We start from the raw sequence: 22,301 nt of genomic DNA, 5'->3' as shown, positions 1-22,301 counted from the left end.
ATCATAGGGAGTAGCGCTGTATGTCAGTGCACCTCCTGAGGTGCAATGTAGGCATTACTTGGAGTTCTTTGAAGTGTCCCTTTGACCCCTAACTGCAACTGCTTTCAATCCTTTTACTGTACCTCCATTCATATTCTTTCTTCCATCTTACTTTCCACCTTCCCCTAATAGTAGTTAGTTAATTCATAGTGCAACTGTGAGGTTTTCCTCCAGCTACATCTTTCAACCTTTTCATTGTCAATTTCTGTTTTAGTGGTGAATGGGCTTAGTTGCCCCAGTGCTTGACATGTATGCCTAAAATCTATAAATTAATCAATCAATCCGAAAACTTAAGTATTCAGTTAAAACAAAGCATACAAATAGAAACTTGGATCCATGTTAACCAGTCCTTTAAAGTACAACCTTCAAGTAATTTGCCAAGAAATTCAATATAATGTTGTCTTCACGCTTCCAAATTTTGCAAAGTCTTCATGTCTCCTTTTCTGTATATACTTGTACTACAACCAAACTACAAAACAATGTATGCCTCATCATTTCACCTGACCTCCATTAATACCAATAATTTACTCCGGTATTAATTTACTCAAGATTAATTGACTGACTGATATGAACGTTTGGTCCAATGTTCACACAAAGGAGAGAGAAAATAAAATAATTACAAAAAAATAATGTTATATCTCAGGAATTCTTAAAACATGTACGTACAGTATATATTACAGTACTGTATGTTATTATAAATGACAAAGTTTGCTTAAACATCTGAAAAATCTGGATCACTTTACAAACAGTTTTATCCTATGAACAGAATGGAAAAATCAATACTACTGTGTATCACAATATATACTAGTATTGCAATGAGCTTTCTATGGATTAAATAATAATAACCATTGTAATGTACAAAAAAATCAAGCAGGTTATACAGATAACGGACTGAACTGTGAGTCCTTACTTGCTAACATTTTTGAATCCAAGAATATTGGAGAAATACTTATTGCCTTGTCCTTGACTGTTATTTTCTGCTGCTTGAGGATTAACAATTTCTAACCCTTGAAGTGGGGTAAAAGCAACACTGGATGCTGTACCAGCAACCTGTCTTCGCACTGTTGTTTGACCCCCCAGGGAACTCTGCCGCTGAACCTCTTTCTGTAGGGTTTTTGACAACCTAACTCTTGTCTTTTCATCTACTGTTACTTTCCGAATGCGGCCAGCACCACCTTTGCCCAGCTGCCCTCTTGTATATCCCAAGTCATCCTGATATGCATCCTCTTCAATTTCACCAAAGTTCATTCTGGAAGAAACAAAATAACATAAATTACATCTATGCCTAAGTCCATTTATGGGAATAAGCACCATTGTACTTTACTTCAGTATCAAGATATAAAGACTGATCAAAATGACAAATTTTTAATTTAATTTATACTTTTCATAACTAACAAACCTTCAGTCTTAACATTAGTATAAATCTAGCGCCAGCTGGAAAACTGGTAAAACTGATAAAAAATTGTGTACGCAAGGAACTATTGGCACCTGTCCTTCATCATGAGGTCTGTGGAATTTCCCACAGTGCCTTCGGCATCTCATGATCACATCAGTTTAACTAAGACAGGCAGTGAAAACCATCATTAACCGAAACTCAACGATTTATGGTGCCATAATGGCACTTACAGCACCAATAACTGCACCATTACAGCGCCTCTGTTAGGTATATTATGGTGCCGATAACCGGAACTCGGCCTGTTATGGTGCCATAAATTGCCAATTTTATGGCGCTAGACAAGTGCCATAAAACCGGATCACTGATACCCGAGCCTGGCAATAACCAGGGGCGGCCTGTAATGATTAAATATACTGTATCAAGAAAAGATCTACATGGTAATACAAAAATGTACAACACAATGATTTTTTCAGATTTCTGAACTGAACAATCATGAAACCTTAACATACTAAATTTTTAGCATTTACAGGAAAGATATGGATATACGTAATGTCTTTTGCTCTCTTGAGAAAAGCATACATTTTATGAGGTACCTTTCCAGACACTCAAAAACAGAAGAACCCAGTTTTGCTCCAAAGTTCCAACTTGTCCCCACATTTTCTTTATTGACTCTCACTGTTTCAACCACATTATCCTTCATTCATCTATCTTTGCGGCTATTTTACCTTAAAGATTATAATTTGGTTCTTTAGGCTTCAATAAGTATATCGAAAGTGATGCTTTTTTGAACTCCAAATGAAAGCCTTTCTGTTACTGCTGCTCTCTAAGTCTCCTTTCTATTTCAAACAGCAATTCTGCTCACTTGTTATTTACCGAAGTAAGCACTTCTCTGGGAGCTTTTGCTTCCCAGCAAGCAAGAGAGTGCTTCCTTAGTGCCAGACATTAAAAGGCAAAGTAGCATTCCTAGCATTTGAAGTGAAATTGACTCTGCAGTGGATGTTTTGTCTGACTGCTCTTTTGACAAGCTTGAGTGCTACCAACTATGCAGTTGTCAAAGGCAGCAATTGCAGGGTTAGTTAAGAAAATTGTAAATGTACTAGCATCAGGAATAACATTCACCTAGATCCCTAAATGCTTCTGGTTCAGCAAAGCATTCTTCCAAGAATACTCCTAGGAGGTCTTAAACCTCAGAATGTCAATCATGAGAATGGAATATAGAATTCACAGCAAAGGCCAAGTACTGGGACCTGTGAGGTCACTCAGTGCTGAAAAGGATATTGAGAGTAGAAAAGACTGAAAGGTGTAACAGGAGGAAAACCTTGCAACAGCTCTATGAAGGCAGATAGCAAGATGGAAGGAAGAAAATATGAATGTAGGTACAGTAAAATGAATGAAAGGGATTGCAGTTAGGGGCAAAAGGAGCACTGCAAAGAACCTTAAGTAATGCCTACAGTGCATGGTGTGAGGTGCACTGACAGCAATACCACCCCAACAGGACCAATCAAGAGATTTTCTATACATACACATACTGTACGACACTGCACAGATGGCAGAAATAAACAGTCTACTTATATTTACATATCTGCAAGAGCAACAAGTTTCAGCTGCTTTGCTTCTGGCACGGGAAGACAAAGGCGCACAGGTTAAACTTGAAGTGAGTTGTTTCCAAAAGCTCGCTCTATAAAAAATTTCAAGGAATCCTGAGTTTCCGAATGGTCAACAACAACAGGCTGGACAGCAGCTAACATCTTGGTCAATTGCAAAGAAATCGGGTCAGAGCTATATCCCATCCCCTTGTTAGAAGAGAGAACGGAGGGAGTTGTACCTTATGAGTTAAGGCTCAGATGGGATGTGCTCAATCATGGAATTCACTTGCATCGAGGCCCATTCTTTCTACTTTCAAAGAAGGGGAGAGAGAGAGAGAGAGAGAGAGAGAGAGAGAGAGAGAGAGAGAGAGAGAGAGAGAGAGAGAGAGAGAGAATCTTATGCAAGACGTATTTCTGTCAAAAGGGAGCAGCCACCACAGGTCCTAAGAAAAAGTGTCCAAGAAATTTCGGACGACATCTCTGTAGTAAAATGAGGTGAAGATTGTCTGCCAACATCAGACCCTGCTCTCATTATGTCCGGCAAAACTGAGAAACTCCTCCTTAAGCTAGGGATGGGACTATGACCTTGATTTCATGAGCTCGAAGTCCAGATTGGATACTTGCCCTTCTTGCTGGACAAAGTCAAAAGATAGTGTGTTCATGTTGTACACCACTTTTTTATGTCTGCCAGCACTAACAAAGAGGTACCCACACTCTGGCCTCAGATGCTGGGTCCTTAGACAGATCTGCTAGATTCATCCTGGACACAAAAGCATTTCATCCAGATCACCTCTTAATGAAATCCCAAAGAGAGGGAACTGCGAAAACCTTCGACGTCTCACCAGAAACTGGTGGGTTCCGAACTTTTGCCACAGACTCAACAAAGAACAAGAATGAGAGATATTCCCAACCTTCTGAATACCAGAAAAGATACAAGACGGAGTAACTTGCCAAATCTTTACACTCACTTACTAGATTTGAAATTAGCAAGTCTTTCTTGAAAAAAGGACTCATGTTCTGAGCGTTATGATAATGTGGATCTGAGAATTAAAATGGATAATGCTTTAGGATTATTCAGATGTCTCTGCTAGTTCATATGCAGAATGAATTTGTGGATCCCACACAGTCCCTTCATTGGAGTGGAAATAGATAAGTATATACTATAAATAAAAAAAGTCTACTGTCAATACCTCAAGGACCAATTTTATTAGCTCCAATCATATGGTTGCAGATCCTTACTCTCAGGAACTGGGCTTAAATTCCCCACAGAAAATTTGTCAAAATAAATCAATGGGCCATCCCACCTAAACAGCTACCCAGGGATCAAGTAAAGATAAGCACTCCCGGGGTGCTTATCTTTACTTGGTCCATATTGGGGAGTGCTTATCATTACTTGGTCAAATTGGGGGGTGCTTATCTTTACTTGCTCTATTTAGAAATACCCGATGTTTTAACGACTTGGTTTCAGTTTTCATTGTTAAATCATTGCTTGTTTTTGTTTCTAAACTCATAATTAGATACTAATCTTTAACAGCCTCCAAACATGGACCGTTCTCTATATGAACAAATCATTAAGCCATTGGTGGTTGAAGACCCGCTTCCTGCAATAAACTGGATGAAGCAGAAGAATCTTCTGAGGAAAGAACTAAAATGTCCTCTGTGTAAAAGTTTAATGAAGTGGACGAAACGGTCTTCAATTCAAGATAAATACGTCTGGAAGTGCCTAGTCAAAAACTGCGCCAAATACAAGTACTACGAATCAATTCGTAAAGATTCGTTTTTTTATCGATCAAAGCTTTCATTGCAAAAGTGGATAGAAGGCATTTTCTACTGGTGTCAGGATTTGAGTGTATTGCAAACCACACAGTTTTTGAATGTTTCAAAAAAGACAGTCATTGATATGTTCAGTTTTTTTCGTGAAGTTTGCGAGAAATATTTTGAAAAAAATCCTATTAGACTTGGTGGGCCAGGAATAACAGTGCAAATTGATGAGTCTTGCTTCAGCCACAAACCGAAACACCACAAGGGACGCGCTCCTCAGAATCCAATTTGGGTATTTGGGATAGTTGACCCATCTTCGTCACCAGCTTTGGGTTATATGGAGATAGTCTATTCGCGTAATGCCGAAACGCTATTACCGATAATTAAGAAAGTAGTTTTGCCAGGAACAACCATTCACAGTGATCAGTGGAGAGCATATTGCAACATTCAAAGGGACTTAAGACTCGCTCATCATACTGTAAATCACTCGTTAAATTTCGTTGATAGAGCTACCGGAGTTCATACTCAATCGATCGAGAGTTATTGGAATAAACACAAAATACGAATAAAACGCATGCTTGGATGCAGAAGGGAATTGTTGAACTCTTACTTAAACGAATTTTTGTGGAAAGAAAGAAACCACAATGACAAATTTTATAGGTTTTGTGAAACAGTAGCAAATCAATATTGTTTTGATTAAATTCTTTATCTATATTTTTATGTGTACTCATCATATATTTATGTATTCATTAAGTATAATTTTCAAATACGTATATCATGATGTATCCATTTTGAAGATATTTATATTTTATTTGGTTCGACAATAAAATTCTAAAACAACACTTGTCATTATCTTTACGTTATCCACAGAATTGTGGGGGTGCCCATCTTCACTTGTGTGAGTTGGGAGTGCTTATCTTTACTTGATCCACTAGAAGACTATGGGTTTGTGTCAATATAAAAACAATTTATGGAACATTTATTTCTTTGTGCAAATAGTAATTAACTGACATTTCTCCCATGTCCTCACCCCTCAACAAGATAGCAGACAATTTAGTGTGTGTTCATTTTTTTTATCTGCGAGGTAAGAGCTTAAGAAGTCTAACTGAATGAGATTACGTCAGGAAATTGCAGCATTATAGTTTTTGCTACATTAAGTAAGGAAACATCCTCTAATGGCAAAACACCTGCTTTTGCTTGCTAGTGACCCACAAAACATCATAAGTGAAATGAGCATTTTGCACTTACATTTAGTCAAACGTTGCCATGCAAAGAAAATGTTTCTTTAACTATATGCCACTCACTTAAACTTTGTGTTTTGAGAAACATATCTACTCCATTGTTTCCTCAGCTCAAAAAAAAAAAAAAAAAAAATGACACATTGGGGTAACCCTTGAAGGTTTCTGAAGACCTATCCATCATGAGGAAATGTTTTCTGTACTACGTATTTCTTTTTCTGTAACGGACTGCCCCTAGGCTTGTAGCATGATACTTTATCAACTAGGATTGCAGCTGGGCGAATATTAGTAATAATAATAATAATAATATATAGGCTACACTACCCTGGAACCTAACCTATACTAAAATACAATATGTATACCATAAAGTTAAACTCCTTATACACTATAAACTTAACCAAGCAGTAAAACTTGACTTTACAAATGCACATGATTTTTGTGACGGAAATGTACAAAGACTAAAGTTTGGGCTACAGTAACAGATAAGTGAATCAGCTAACAAAAATCAACCTAACCTAACCTAACACAATTAATACTTGCTTAGGTCACCTATTTCATAATATGCAAACAAGTTTAAAATATAGTTTGGTAAATGTGAAGGAGAAGGCTACATGGAGATGCACTTAATCTAATTTTTTGTTTAAATAATGTAGAAAATGGTGTATATAACGCAGTACATTTTTATTTTCATTCCCAAAGGGCTGATACCAAACATATTTAGTACCAGTCACTCGTGGATAAATAGAAAAAACCAACAAAAAGACAGAAAACTTCTTATAATCTCAGTAATTTTCTCAGATTATCTCACAGGTGCAGTGTTAGGTATACTACTATGCACAAATTCTACATTGTTTAGCTACTAACTTATATTTACTACATCTTTGTGCAGCCTTCTCCTTTACACTTACCTAAAGTTTCACCTAGTAATTAGTAACATAACATTCAAAACCAAGCTATTACCTATATTCTTATTTGACTTACCTATTCTGTGCTTTCCTTAGATCTGTTACAGCCATCCTCTCCTTCATCTTTCGTACGCGTCGTCCTCCTCTCTTCTTCCCGGGTGCGTCTATGGGAGGCGGTAAAGGTTTTACCGATTTGACAGGTGGAGGTTCCTGAAGTTTGTCAAGCTTCTTTTCTACTTCCTCTCTCAGTCGAATACCTTGAGTTCCATTCGGACTGCCGTGCATGCTGTCTATTCGTGCAGCGAGGGTGGTTTTGGCGGCCACTATCCTGGCAACTTTTGCTCGAAGATCAACTGGAGCCTCCTGTACGATATCCGAATAATAAATGTAACCCGCATGGGGCAGCATTGAAGTTTGTGCCATCCCAATCATAGTCTTTTTCTGCTTACCAATAAGCAACACATTACTGGCTGGCAGTTTGGCCAAATTTGTCAACCCGCCAGCAGCTCCCATCAATTTTGCAGCAGTTGACGCCCCGACAATGCACGATATGCTAGGTGCGATGAAGTTCATTCGACTTTCGACGTAATCCAGTATCCTAATCTTGAACGCATTCAGATCTTGAGCCATCTTGCACGCTTCTTCAATGGCATTAAGCTCCTCCTTGGTCAGCAGAGTGCCCTGGGTGGTGGAGGCAGTGACACTGACAACCATGATGGTGGCCTGCGTCAAGATCTGCGCCAGGGCTTCGCTGTTCTTGATTTTGTCGACGTCGTTGCCCAGCTCCCTCACGGCATTCAAGTATTCCAGGGGGTTCACGACCAAAGATTCCAGTTCCGGGAATCTTTTGGCATATTTTTCCTTCACGAACTTGTGAATGGTGTTGATTTCGTCGTCGATGTCGACGTTGATGTTGTTGGCGTCAACGATCAACATGTACTCGGGGTCTGCCTCAACAGGCCCCTGCAGCTCTTCGGCCTTCCTGGGCGTTATGGCGTATTTATCGATACGATCTTTAATGTTCTTAAGTTTATCTGAATCCCATAACAACGCCACTTGCCTCACGGACTGCAAACCTGCCTTGGGCACAGGGCCATCGACAGGAAGGGGCACCTTGAACTCGCTTTCCCCATTGGTGTCGTTGGTCGTCTCTGCGATGCTCTCTTTCACCCCATTGCTGCTGTAGTCCATCCCCCTCGCTTGCAACTCGTTAACCAGTAATTCCTCTTCCTCGCCATCGTCGAAGTCATTGAGAAGTTCGTCTGCTAAAGACATGGTGCTTTGAATATATGCAACTAAGTTCTTACACAACAAACGTTTAGGTAAACAAAGCGTCGGGTTTGTGTTCTCGAGTGAGGCTTTGCCTTTGCAACGGCGCCTCAATAGTTCGTGGTGTTGGTGTATGCTTGCTTATTGCTTTCTTTATTTCTATTATTATTCACACATGACGCATAATTCGTTTTTATTTTCAGTATTGTTTACACCAAATGTAAATTTTACAACTATTGCATTTCTGTGTGTTTTCATACTTATAGCTGCATTAGTTCATTTTTTTTTTCATCATGACGCTTTCTCATATACCACGTTCAATTTTGATTGATTAATCCTTTCTCTGAAACTATTACTATATTCATCTTTCCATTCCTTATATACATTTTTACCCCTCCTATTCGGGTACTGTTTATACCTTTTTTCATTTCCCCATTTACCTTTGTTGTCTCAAAGCAACAATATCTATAATTCTATGGCACTATTGCCTTGTGTATCCCATTTTTAATTCACTGTAACTTTTCAGTCTATAATTCTGACGAATTTACAATATTATTACCCTCACAAAATGCTTTTCCAGTGTTAGGTTTGCTTGATTTAGGCTTTATCAAGCATTTTTTAAAGATTTTTATTATCACCTACTTTAATTCCTTAACTAGTTCACTTTCCACTCTTTAGATTGATTGATTTAGGAAAATTTGGCTATAAAACCAAGCACTGGGGCACCATCAGCCATTCAGTGTTTTAGACACTGAAGAGAGTGAATTGGAGTGGTTGGGCATAAAACTGAATTGGTATGGAACAAAGAAAAGACAGAATATAGAAAATGGATGAATTGGGCAATGGCATAAAAGAAGATGAGTAGAGCATTATGAAAATAAAGAAAACATGGTGACTTAGTTATGAAAACAAAGAAAATATGTAAACCAATAAATAAAACAACAATTGGCCTGCATAGAATCAGGAACTGCCTAAGACTGAAAATAAAGAAAGCAGCAGAACCAGATGACATGAAACCATTATTCCATTATGCATTAATGAGGCACAAGCAGTGTTCAGAGACTTGGCTAAAATGAAACCAAAATAAAATAAGTATAAGAAAAATAACAGTAACATTAATGCTATGCCTCTCGTAAGTCCTGTGTGCCTCACAGGAGTTCTCAACTCCCCTCTCTTCCTCATCTGCTCTTGTACGTGTAATACATTTTGGGCATCAAAAACCTCTTGCTTCCTGTATATCTTGTAATCCTCAGTATTTCTTATAACACCATCTGTTACATTCATAACTATACAGTCACCCCCAACGCTTTTCCACAAAAGCCATTTGAACGTTTCTGTGCATACTGTTCTTTCCCAGTCACCATAAGCTACATATTTCCGTTCTTTTCATTCTGCCCTTTTAACTTATAACCATTTCCTCACGCCTTCCCGGGGCCCCATTATTATCTCAAGTCCTTCTGACATGGCCATGTTTTCACTCTAGATAGTGTTATGGTAGAATAACATCACCTGCCTATCAAGTCTTTTGGGTCCTGGAAAAAAAGCACATTTAGGTCACACCTTTGCTAGTAATTATTATTATTAAATTCTATCTCATAACTTAAAATTTTTTAAAAAATATATTTGGATAAATTGAAAATGATGAGAATTTTGGTAAAACTCGACTGATTTATTTCCAAAACTTGATGTTCACTACAGTTGAAGTTTGGACATTCACATATGACATGTTTAATTGTTAAGGCTGGCCTACATTTTCTGCATCAAAGGACAGGGTCATGCAGGATATTCTCATTCCATGAGTACCTTTATGGATAAGGGGAAAGGTAACATTGATATGTATATATTTCCAAGAAGATTTCTTAACAATATGAGTTGAACTCCACTGAAAATTAGTTTGGTGTATCTCACTGCAAAATTCTAGTTTTTAAAACTGCTAACCTAGGTTATAAAAAGAAAGTAATTATATTGTTGGATGACCTGAAATCAAGTACTATGAGCTCAACTATGAACAAACTGACCTGTCAGTGGAATCATTCATATACAGACCAAAGTGGATATTTTGAGGGCCCTGGAATCAGCAAACCATGAATGTTGACATCTGATTGACTTGGACATTCACATCAACCACACTTATATTGCAGATCATTTTATGTAGTTACCAGTAAAAAACCAGAGAAAAGAATTCTACATTGTCATTTCCATTGTCATTTCAAAGTGATTATAAAAACCAGTGAGCAATAAGACATTTTATTTTCTAATAAAAATATCATTTGATTTCACAAAAGTTCACTTAAAACCAGTGACTCAATATTTCTAAAGCTAAAAAACACAGAAAAACTACCACAGCAGCACTTCTACCACTAAGGAAATTATCAGCTAATATCAACAAAGATTTAATAATTACAAAATTACACTTATGATTTTTGAAAAAACAAAATTTTTTCAGTACACACCCCTTGCATCAACACAGACTATTTCAGGCTTTGCACATAATCTGACATCACTCTATTGTAGGGAAAAGAAAAGATCCAGTAGGATGAAGAATGTGCTCAGGTTCCCTCAGGCCCAGAGAGTCAACTAAAAACACTTTTTGTGTACTCTGATCAAGCTGTGAAAGAGCTTGATCAACATAAGTAGTCTGTGTAACGAAAATTATTTTTTTACTTTTATATTCACAACCCCATCACTTTCACACTGTCTACATAGCAACATCTGAGCTGCTATCCTGACAAGGAGAAAAAGGATCGGAGGAGACCAAGGGAGCTCCTGGGAATTAGAAAAAGAATCCAAAACCCCTGAAGGGAACAAGGGGTCACAAGCAGGATTGGATCCCTGTGGGATAAATGTTTGGTGTAATTGTGACTCAACAGAAAGCATGCTAACCTACCTTCTGTACAGCAGGAAGCCAAGTTGCAATCATTATGGCGCACAGTAGATAGGCCCTCTGAAGCTGACCTTTCTCAAAAGAATTAAGGAAAAACTAATCCAGGATAACATCTTCCAGGAAAACCAGCCTAATTGGCAGCTCAAATCCTAAGATGCAAGCAGTAACCTGACGAAGTTAAAAAAAATCCTAATTGTTAGGTTCCAAAGTGGTCTCAAGGGAAGAACAAACTAGAAAACTCTCTCCTCAGGACTTGCAACAGCTATTTGTCCAGAATGATCTGGAAAGGTCTTTCCAGATCTTGCCAGGAGAGGCAGACCTAAATTTTGAAGCAAAGATGGACAACCCCTCTGGTACCGAAGGAGCTGACAAATGAAAAAAGGATACCAACTGTGACAGCATAACAACCCCATGGTTTGACAAGAAAATTGACTGTAGAGATGTCAAAAGTTAAACAGCAGAATTCCTGTGAATATTTACTAGAAGATCTCTAAACATGAAAGCTAGGCACCTCCAAGAGGTGAAAGGTCCTTCAGAATACAGCTCAACAAGGTGTAACACTTAACGACTGAATTCAAAGTGACAGACTTTCCCCTAGAGCGAAAGGTTTTAAGATTTCGGAAAAAATGAAATAGGGAAAACTAAGAGTTGTCCAAGAGAAGGCAAAGTGCTTATTTATCAAAAATGGTTGATTAATCATTAGAAATGATAATTATAGCTGTAAGTTTCCGTGTTGAGTGATTAATGCTAACGAATGACATGACCAGTTTATCAACAAATTTCATTCATTTAACAACCAATTCCTCTTTTGATTAACACATTGGGTAATGAATCCTGTATCTCAATCTACAAATAAATCTTTGATGTTACTAGACCATGTCTCTTGTCTTTTACTGACAGAATGTTGGTTATCCACTGACTATGTTCTACTACTTGGCAAAACTAAACAACAAAACAGATAAAATTACATAAAACACCAATATTTAAACTGATATTTGTAACATAAACAGGAGCTAATTTTAGAAGCCAATCTATTAATATAAATGATTTCATAAAGGTATATACGTATGTATACATATAATAGGTGTTTCACAGTGCTTACATAAGCACATGATACACTTCGTTTGGGAGTTTAATGCACCACTACATTATAAGCAATACTTTACAAAAGCTAACATTTAGATCAAATCATTCAAACAATTCTCGTTAACTTCCATGTGGGATATAAAAGCCAAGATTATATAATAATGCTATTACTAGAAATAACATTTTAAGGTGAATCTTGCAAATAAAATTTTGTCATTGGTATTGAGTTTAATCCCTGACATTTGCAGACAAGGCCACCACTCAAGCTATGACCATTTATTACGACAAAGGGATAAAAATTCAAACATATAATCAACCGTTTAACCAGAAAACAGGATTAAAATTCCCATTTCTCCCTGGCTGGCCCAATAGGTTTCTTCTTATGATTATTTACTGCCGGCAACTCTTAAAAATATCAATAACTGGATAGCCTGAAAATGTTGAATATTCTGATTCATTTTTTAACTATCTTGACCAACTTTTTTATTCCCGAAAGATAAAAGTGAGAAAACCGATTAAATATAAATTAAATAATTGTATTTTATCTGATAAAATGTATCATATATACTCCCAACACCAGAATTTTCTTGGGGACAAGTCTAATAACAATTTCATTACGATACAGTAAATGATAAACAAACAATAAAAATCTAAGCAGTCTCAGGATGTTTAAGAACATGACTGCAAACTATGGTGTCCTAAATATGATAATAAAGCTGACATTTAATGCAACTTAACTATATCATCACCATTGATTGTTTGTTTGTATGGTGCTTTTACATTGCATGGAACCAGTGGTTATTCAGCAAGTGAGCTGCTATCACCAGAAATACACATCTCTCACTACTATCATCACCATTGAAAAGGCTGCACTACTACTTGGTAAAAACTTTTCTTTGTGAGAGAGAGAGAGAGAGAGAGAGAGAGAGAGAGAGAGAGAGAGAGAGAGAGAGAGAGAGAGAGAGAGAGAGAGAGAGAGAGAGAGATACCTCATAGCCAATCAGATCCAAATGTTAAGGAAAGAGAATATTGCAGTACTTCATACGAATATCTCTCCAGCATCCCAGTTTACTGTGGCAGAGTCTGTACTATCAAACATATTTATAGCTAATGCATACTACATTATAAATTGAGATGTTTATTTTAATGGTGTGAAGAACTTTACAATTTGATGTTCAAAACGTTCAGTTTTTTTAAAACTGGAAATGATGCAGTGCAACCTATGCCAAACATTGTTCCATCTCTGTATAACAATATTCTGATACTGTCATTAGGTCCATGGATCCAACACACACGAAGTAAGGTAAAACATACAACCAAGATCTCATAAAAATTACCATTAGTAAAATTGATACAAAAATACACACCAGAGAATAAATAGTTAAAACTTGCTCATTATATATGTTGTGGTAGCTGATCATTGTTTACTATTTTTGCCATGAGGCTGAGTAACCTTCGCATCAATTTCCAATACCTAGACATACTTTTGATTAAAGTAACACTTCCATTGAACACAGGAACAATTATCTGTAATACTCAAATGTATCTAAAAGCACACTTGCAAACAATGCCCTTTTTCTTTAACAATCCACAAGTTACAATGAAAATAAAAGCTTCCTCTTTTACAAAAGTGAATCAGTATACATTTACTCAGACAAAGTCATGTAAAGAATAAAAGAATACAATGGAAAAGGTACAGACACGCTACAATAATCATTAAGGTGGCTAAAATTTAATGTTATGTTCTATTAGAATTGTCCAATCGTATTAAAATTTCTTCTGGAAATTTGACCATCAAGAAATTAAGTTTTATACAAAAAATTCATGTACAGTACAGTATCTCCTTACTTAAGGTTACGGTATTTTGAATTTTAAAAGTATTGTGAATATATTACATTATTACCATCATGAAGGATTAGTTTATCCAGACCTCTGAGCCTAATAAAGGCTCTTCTATAAAGCTCTAGGCCTTCCCTTTAAATAATTTATCATATACACATAAAGGGAGTATAAACAATCGATTTTCTTTCTCAGTTGATTGTTATCAACTGATAGGTCCGTAACAATAAAGCAGGCACGAAGATGGAGTAGCAAATGAATTAACGTACCTTCAGTTCACAAGTTCATCATTGTATTGTCCTACCTCCTGATAGATAATCAGCTATGATGGCAAAGAGCGGTGATTGATAGTTCATCAAGGGCCTCAAACCACTACCAGGCCCAAAGTTCTTGACCTCACTTGTTCATAGAAGTATTTTGTTTACTTATCCAGTATACCCATAACCTTAAATGTTTAAAAAAAAAGTTGTTTATGCTTGTCAGTTCTTTGCTACTTTGCTTTCTTATATCTTTCATAAATTATTCTTAATCCCATATTTACTTGATACTTATTTTTCCTTTAGATATTAGTTTACCTTAGACTCTTCTGTCTGTTTTTATATTCAAGATCTGAGATCCAAGTCATTCTGTTCTATCACTCTTTGGTGCTTACTCCCATCCCAGGTATTTACTTTTCCCATTATGATTAATCATGAAAATTATCAAACAACATTTTCCTGTACATAACGTAGGAATGGGAACCACATTCACTAAGCAAAAGAGAGAGAAAGAAGGAAGAGGGGAATAAGCTAAAATAATTTCTTTTAAAATAACAAGGACACAAGCCTCAATGTCCAAATTCCACCTGAACCTAGTTTGAAACAATTTTACCTAAGCAAATTTAAATAACCATAGCTTTATTTGAGCCAACTGAAATATAATAGTAGCAGTTTGACTTTGCAGTATCAGTTACTGCTACCTAATATTTACCTATAATTATCAAGATATATATACAAAATGATCACAAATCAATTGATGATTAAAACATTCCAAAGTGAATATAGGACATATGCTTTTAAAACTGTTCCCAAGCATGTCAGAATGAGTTAAAAGGTATAACCTCTCAAGAGTAACCCAAACCATAAAATTTTAAGATGCACAGGGTCCATATATTTTGTAACATTGAGTCATAGTGAACTAAAGTAACACTAAAATTACCTAAAAGACAATATGGATAGATTAGTTGCTAAATGTAACCACTAAAAAACAGGATATGTGTGGGTGAATAGTACACCTTGCATTGTTCTAGTAGTATGTTTGGAACAAGATCATGAGCTTACTATGTTGTCCAAGTAAAAAGTGGATCTGATCTACACCTATGATAAAGGATGGCTCCGTCAAACATTATTGCTCATGCATACAAGCAAAATCTTGTTGCTTAAACATGAGAATAAATGTATTCAGATGCACAGGCTACAGCATGAAGCTACCTTGTATTGCAGCTTCCACCAGATTTCCTCTAGTCAAGGCGTATAACCTTGCTTAGGTTTACATGTTAACTGTCTTGTAGTAAACATTTCGTCAAACGTTAGGGATCTCCTTAGAAAGAAGATGTGCAGTTGTGAACATGCTAGAAGGGCAGAAAAGAATTCAAATGTGCCCCACCAGAAGTTAAAGTGGGTCCACTCTTTAGTTGTTGGCCTGATTTATCTTGTTGGAAGTGGCAGTTCTACCTAGGGGGGATGACTGGATAACCCATGGCAACTACAGCCTTGAATTCACACCTAGGCTTGCACTATATTAAGGCCTCCATGTTCTGGCTATTAGAAGAAGGGGCAGTGAAAACCCTTTTATCCCACTGGGGCAACCTAGCTCCATGCACAACATAAGCAGTGATGCTTAACTGAGCTGTCCATTCCAATTCTGTAATAGTCTCCAAGACACATACCTGGAACTTTGTAAACTTTTCAAAGACAAACCTCAGTTTCCATAATATGCAACTGCTGTTTTTGGCAATTCCCTGACTAGCTGCACCAACTGAGCAGTAGTAAGCCGTCAAGATCAACTGGATCACACTGCAAGTACTTGTGTATTGCCATGCACATCTTGAGGCCAGCCTTTAGTGTGAGGAAGAGCTGATCAAACTTACGTATGGAATTACCAGTGGTCTAGTGTTCAATAAATAGTTATACAATGATTGGTTTGCACTCACATCAGGAGTCACTTCTTGTGCTACAGATGGAGAAGAAAGGCTAACAAAGGTATGAATGAGCTTTTGAACAAGTGGGGACTACAAAGAGAAAGATGGGTTAAAAATGCCTAGAAACGGCTTCCATTAACAAAAATGTATTAAGCTTAACAAATTACAGATATTCTTCCCATCAAATCTTGACACTATTGTACCCAATGGACACTCACTACCAAAGGGAGATGGGGTTCCTGGGAAGACACTAATGCTGGCCATATAGTTACAAGGCCATGTGCTTTAACAGCAGAGCAGAGCCACATTGAGCTAAGAGAGATAACAGCTAGCAAATAGAAATCCCATCCACTGCCTAACTACTCTTGACTAGTCTGTTGCTTGCCAAGACAATAATTTAAGGGTTCTGTAAATAAAAGGTTTGCATATGAAAAATTCACACAGATTGAATTAATTTACAAAGAAGTTTTCCACAAACAAATATACAAAATAAAATCCAATTGACAAATAGATCTCATTCAGTGAGGACTATGAAATGATGCATTTCTAAATCTGTGCAAGAGCAGAATGTAATTCATGGTAAAGTTATTCAGTCTTCAAAACTGTTTACCCAGAAAAAAAATATAAGCCAAACCTTCAGCCAGATGGAACAAACTATAGTTGTTGATAAACATTAAGAAAAATTATTGCTTTATAAATTATTGAATAAAAATGCACCTGGATTACAAAACCTTAGTCTTACTAAGAAGATATTTTACAAGCCATAAATGGTCAAACTGAATTGATAAAATAGTTATAACGTATATGACCAAGCATTTTAGTTACCTACATCTTGAGAAAGTCTAAAGTACTATGGACAGAATTCACAGCAATATTATTAATTTCTAACGTATTTTCCACGACACAAAAATTGCCTCTTTAGCAAGGCCAAACATTAGATCACCAGCAAAATTTTTTACATATGCTGCCAAGAGTGACTAACTTTAAAATAAATTTTTCCAGTATGTGTGCATCTGCAGATATAATTTTCAAAACTGTACCAATACTTTACATTGGTTACATAACCAGCAAAGCTTTTACAGCTGCTTTCATGTGCAATTACCTCAAAAGTATTCAACAAATTTTCCACATACAGACACCAGTATGAAAATCTACACCAGCCGTCCAAATTGAACACAGAGCAACACAAAAACTCTTGTATGGAAGTTCTTGTTGGAAACTAACATTGCATCTGATCACCGTCTCCTCTCCCCTTTCTGAGTTCGCTTCTTCTCCTTCTCCTTCCTTTCTTCATCTTTAGCTTTCTGCTTGGCTCTGTAAATCAAATATTTCATTGAGACTCCCATTACTGTACTTCAGTACTAAACACACCATTAATTCCAAGATCATCTGGTATTTCACAGCACAAAAATGAACTGGTGATTCATCTAGATCTTACCTGTCCTCTTTGTCCTTATCTTTCTTTCGCTGTGCTTCTTCTTTGTCTTTGTCTCTTCTTTCTCGTTCTGCCCTTACCACGTCTTCAGCATTTGTATTCTTCAAACAGAAACCAATCGCACCTGAACCATCTGGCTCCTCTTCATCATCAGTTACCTCACCATCAGACACCTGATGAGATAACAGGCAGTATGTGCAATAAGAAACTACCACGCCTATGTATCTCTGACAAATCAACGAGATGATATAAAGATACTGTGCATAGTGATTCAAGTATCAAGCATTAATGAAAAAAACTATGGACTGATGGTTATGACATGAATCTAAATTAATGGGACGGAAAGTTAATTTAGTCACTCAGACTTTCAGATGCAGCCTAGCTGCTGGCTGGCTTATGCTTACTTGACTGAATTTTTTTTATTTGAGCTCAAATAAGGAAAAACAATTAGCTGAATGTGAAAAGTAAATCTTAATTATGCTGTTGCTCCTAGTCATTATATTACCCAGGTATTAACATGATTAAAAATATATTTAGCTAAAGTTACAGTACGTGTAAAAAAACCGAAGTACTGCCTAGGAGGCAAACAATCAGTAGACAAAATAATCTGACACAATTTAGAAACAACTGGACAAAATAATCTGATGCAATTTACAAGTGCATTTACACAATTCTGGTGTTCAAGCATAAAAATGATATTGTTATGATACAATAAAGTCTTATACATACTTACCTGGCAGATATATACATAGCTATTGACTCCGTCTTCCCAACAGAAATTCAAATTTCGCGGCACGCGCTACAGGTAGGTCAGGTGATCTACCTGCCTGCCGCTGGGTGGCAGGAATAGGAACTATTCCCGTTTTCTATCAGATTTTCTCTTCCACTTGTCTCCTGAGGGGAGGTTGGGTGGGCGATTAATTGTATATATCTGCCAGGTAAGTATGTATAAAACTTTATTGTATCATAACAATATCATTTTTATACATTCAACTTACCTGTCAGATATATACGTAGCTGATTCACACCATTGAGGAGGGTAAGAGACAGCTAATTACTGAATAGACCGGTAAACAACATACGTTGTAGGTAATAAATAAATAAAACCTTGGTTCCTATGTGTTTAGACGAAGGGTTGACTTCCTAGCTATTGCTAGGAGTCTGCTTCGTCTCAAGAGCCTCAAGCGAGGATGTGACCTATTGCTAAGAGTTCTTGTAGATCTGTCAATGGGGTCTTATCCACTTACTCGACAGAATCTAATGGTCTTTTGTCAATGGTGTCTTATCCACTTACATGACAATACACCTATGCCTAGTGGCATAATTGAGGAGCACAACACCGAACCCAATCACCTGATCCTAACACGAGGGTTTCTGCTTAATTCGAAAAGAGTTATCCCCAAACTCCTTTCAAACAACCCAAAGAAAAAACACTATGTTAAAATAAAATTTAACTCACTAGTTAAGGATCAGTGTTGGCTCCCTATCCCAGCAACGTATCTGTAGACGCGTATAACCAAGAGAGAAGGATCTCTCGTAGGCCAACTTGACCTCCTTCGTGTAATGGGAAGTCAACACAGAGTTGCATCTCCCATAAGTGACAGCTAATATGTCCTCATGATATATTGTTAGGAAAGAACAAGAATTCATAAAAGCTCGCACTTCATGCGCTTTTAATTCTCAGCTGTGTGAAGGAATCATCAAGTTACTCCACGAAGTTGCTTTAGTGATCCACACTTGTTTCAAAGAGACCAGGGCTTTCTTTGAAATTAGGAATCTGTTCTGGGATAGAGCCTGGCTGGAGCCTCGCGCCTGGCTGGCGCCTCGCGCCTGGCTGGCGCCTCGCGCCTGCCTGTCCCTTGCGCCTAGCTGGCGCCTCACGCCTGCCTGGCGCTTGACGCCTGGTTGGCACCTAGCGCCTGTAAGGCGCTTTTCGCCTGACTCCTGGCTGGCGCCTCGCGCCTGGAAGTAGCTATGCGCCTGGCTCCAGACTGGCTCTTTTTGGCGCTGGAGCCTGAGGAGACTCCCCACTTGCTTGAGCTTCGAGCTTGGTTAGAGTCTCGAGGATTGTGGGTGATGTCCACATCGGACCACTCTTATTTGTCCGATTTGTTCGCCTCTAGCGCACCTGCGCTAGGTTGGAGACTCGCTCTTTTCTTTTATTTCAAATCAGGACAATGGGGGGGACAGTTTGTTACCTTGGAACACTTGTTTCTTGGCCTTTATGCGTTTTTTTTTTACGTGGGGGGGCCCTGTTTGGGCATTTTTGGCGCCTAGTTGGCGCTACATTGTCCGAAAGTCCTGAACATCCACAATAGTTTATCAGGAGACTGGAGAAGGGGTGGAAGAAATTCTTCCACTTTGAGCTTTTGGCCTCTCCGGCAAGGGGAGGTGATTGTAGTCAGCTACATCCATTAGACGATAGGATATCTAACAGCACGAGAGATAAGAGTCCTTCCCTCCGAGGGGAGGATGCCTGTTCCTGAAGTACTTCCGTGCTAAACGAGATTCTCTTCATACATGTTGATGAGGTTCCTCGTTGTGGAATCTTCCCTATCCTTGTCCGAAGGAAGGGAAGGAGCTTGGAAGTCGAAGGAGACTCCGAGCTTAAATTGGGAGGACTCCTGATTTCTAGCTCTTTATTGTATCCCTCTCAATACCTTCTGGGAAGCATTTCGAGCCCTCATCTCATCCCAAAGACTCTGTAGGCAAACGTTTAAACCATTATCTGTAGATGAAAACGTAAGTACCCTGCCTGGACGACGGAACCTCTATCTGAAAGCGTTGAGTCAGGAATAGACGGTTTGTTCATGAAACTTACCTGACAGATATATATATAGCTGTATTCTCCGAAGTCCGACAGAATTTCAAAATTCGCGGCACACGCAGTGGCGCCAGGTGGTGGTACCCATTCCCTGCCGCTGGAGGCGGATATCAGGAACTATTCCCTTATTTTCTATTCATATTTTTTCTGTCGCCGGTCGGTAACAACTGTTTACAGACCTCCGCCTAGGATTTTGAAACTTCATTAGCCGCTTAGTATCCTAATTATTCTTACGATTATTGACTTGGATTTGTGGCTAGGCATAACGCTATCGTAAATTTTTCATTGCATTTGATGTCTGAGGCTAGTTTAGCCTAGTTTCAGACTTTGTTGTCTGCATGGGGGATGGTGAAGCTACCGGAACTTTCGGTAGACACTCGCTTAGTGTATATGGCGTTTACATGTTTTCTTTGCATAAGTTCAATGTAATTAGTGTAATGTGTGACTGATTACGGAAGAAGTAGGATTCATGTACGCATTTTAGAGCGTGTTAGAATCAGGAGTTTTCCTCCACAGTAAACAGAAGCTAGAAATATGAACCTTCTAACCTCCTGTAGATTTTATTTTGCCTAACCCTGTGGTATGGCTTACGGGCCTAGAAGAAGTGTCTGCTAGAGGATTACATCAAGTAATCTTAGACTAAAGTGCTCGCTCTCCAATTAGTGAATTGTGAAGTGTAGTGCCCCTTGTGTTGTGGAGGGGCGTCAGATCGGCCCCATAATGCCTCTAGGCCTGGACCTCTGTCGGACTCCCAGGACTCAGGGTAGAGGCATGTCGAAAGCCGCAAGAGGTTACGGGGGCTTCCCACCGATCTGGCGTCCCTTCGGCAGAACCTGTTGACGCTTCCCAGGCTGCTAAAGATCGTGCACGCGCACGAATCTTGAAGGATTGCTTCTCGTCCTCCGAGGCGTCCTCTCCCGCGCAAGGGTTGGAGCTCTCGGAAGGACTCGCGCCCTCTAAGAAGCTTTAGAGAAGAGGACGCTTCACGTCCTCTCTCTCGTTAGGAGGGAACGTCAGATCGGCCCCATAACGCCTCTAGGCCTAGACCTCTGTCAGGACTCCCAGAAACCAGGGAGAGGGCATGTCAAAAGCCGAAGGAGGGTTACGGGCTTTTCATGCTGATCTGGCTTCCTTTCGGCAGGTCCTGTTGTAGCTTCCCAGGCTGCCGAAGATCGAGCATGTGCACGAAGCTTCAAGGGTTGTTTCTCGGCCTCCGAGGCATCCTCCCCACACCAGGGGTTGGGGCTCTCGGAAGGACTCGCGCCCCCTAAAGAAGCTTTAGAGAAGAGACGCTTCACGTCCTCTCTCTCGTCACGAGAGGATGAGGAGGAAAGAGACCACATTTACCCTTTTAGAAGAATGCACTGGCTCTTTTTCTAAGGGACATTTAAGGAGGCTCATTCATCTTGCCAGAAGAGTGATTTGAGCCTCCTGCGAGTGAAAAACGCTCATGTATATATCATTTATACATTATTAAGGGAGGCTCATTTCATCTTTCCAGAAGAGTTGATTGAGCCTCCTGCGGGAGTGGGACCGCTCATGTATACTTCATTTATTTTACATTATTAAGGAGGCTCATTCATCTTGCCAGAAGAGTGATTTGAGCCCCCTGAGAGTGAACGCTCATGTATACTATTTTATTTATACATTATTAAAAGAGGCTCATTCATCTTGCCGGCCAGAAGAGTGATTTGAGCCTCCTGCGAAGTGAACGCTCATGTATATGAACGCTCATGTATATATCACTTGTACATTATTAAGGAGGTTCATTCATCTTGACCAGAGTGATTTTGACCCTCCTGCGAGTGAACGCTCATGAAGTTAGAGCTGTTTCAACCTCGCTAGCATTCCAAAAGAATT

At 38.5% G+C, this 22,301-nt stretch overlaps 2 protein-coding genes across 2 annotated transcripts in view; both read right to left on the bottom strand.

The window, feature by feature from the left end:
- Window positions 1-653: 653 nt before the first annotated feature.
- LOC135218257 (U4/U6 small nuclear ribonucleoprotein Prp31-like) lies at window positions 654-8,286 on the bottom strand. Its single transcript, XM_064254429.1, has 2 exons — window positions 7,002-8,286; window positions 654-1,288 (listed from the first exon to the last, which is right to left on the bottom strand). Exons 1-2 carry the CDS (start codon window positions 8,198-8,200, stop codon window positions 946-948), a joined length of 1,542 nt encoding a protein of 513 aa, XP_064110499.1. The 5' UTR covers window positions 8,201-8,286; the 3' UTR covers window positions 654-945.
- A 2,142-nt stretch (window positions 8,287-10,428) lies between these two features.
- Window positions 10,429-22,301, bottom strand: part of LOC135217929 (coiled-coil domain-containing protein 43-like) — a 45,562-nt gene continuing 33,689 nt past the window's right edge. Inside the window, exons 4-5 of the mRNA XM_064254019.1 lie at window positions 17,621-17,790; window positions 10,429-17,496 (exon numbers count right to left, since the gene is read on the bottom strand). Of these exons, the coding sequence (XP_064110089.1) occupies window positions 17,418-17,496; window positions 17,621-17,790 (249 nt within the window). The 3' untranslated portion in view covers window positions 10,429-17,417. The remainder of the gene's footprint in view (window positions 17,497-17,620; window positions 17,791-22,301) is intronic.

Source organism: Macrobrachium nipponense, chromosome 9, assembly GCF_015104395.2.
Source record: "Macrobrachium nipponense isolate FS-2020 chromosome 9, ASM1510439v2, whole genome shotgun sequence".
In the NCBI taxonomy this organism is placed as follows: Eukaryota; Metazoa; Arthropoda; class Malacostraca; order Decapoda; family Palaemonidae; genus Macrobrachium; species Macrobrachium nipponense.
Note: the sequence above shows the minus strand (reverse complement) of the source record. Positions and strands in the feature narration are given on the sequence as shown.

What these genes read in the sequence shown, in the direction of transcription:
- LOC135218257 (XM_064254429.1), bottom strand. Translation starts at nt 8,200, where the DNA reads ATGTCTTTAGCAGACGAACTTCTCAATGACTTCGACGATGGCGAGGAA. An exon ending in CTAAGGAAAGCACAGAATAG is followed by an intron (nt 1,289 to 7,001) that starts GTAAGTCAAATA and finishes TGTTTCTTCCAG; the next exon opens with AATGAACTTTGGTGAAATTG.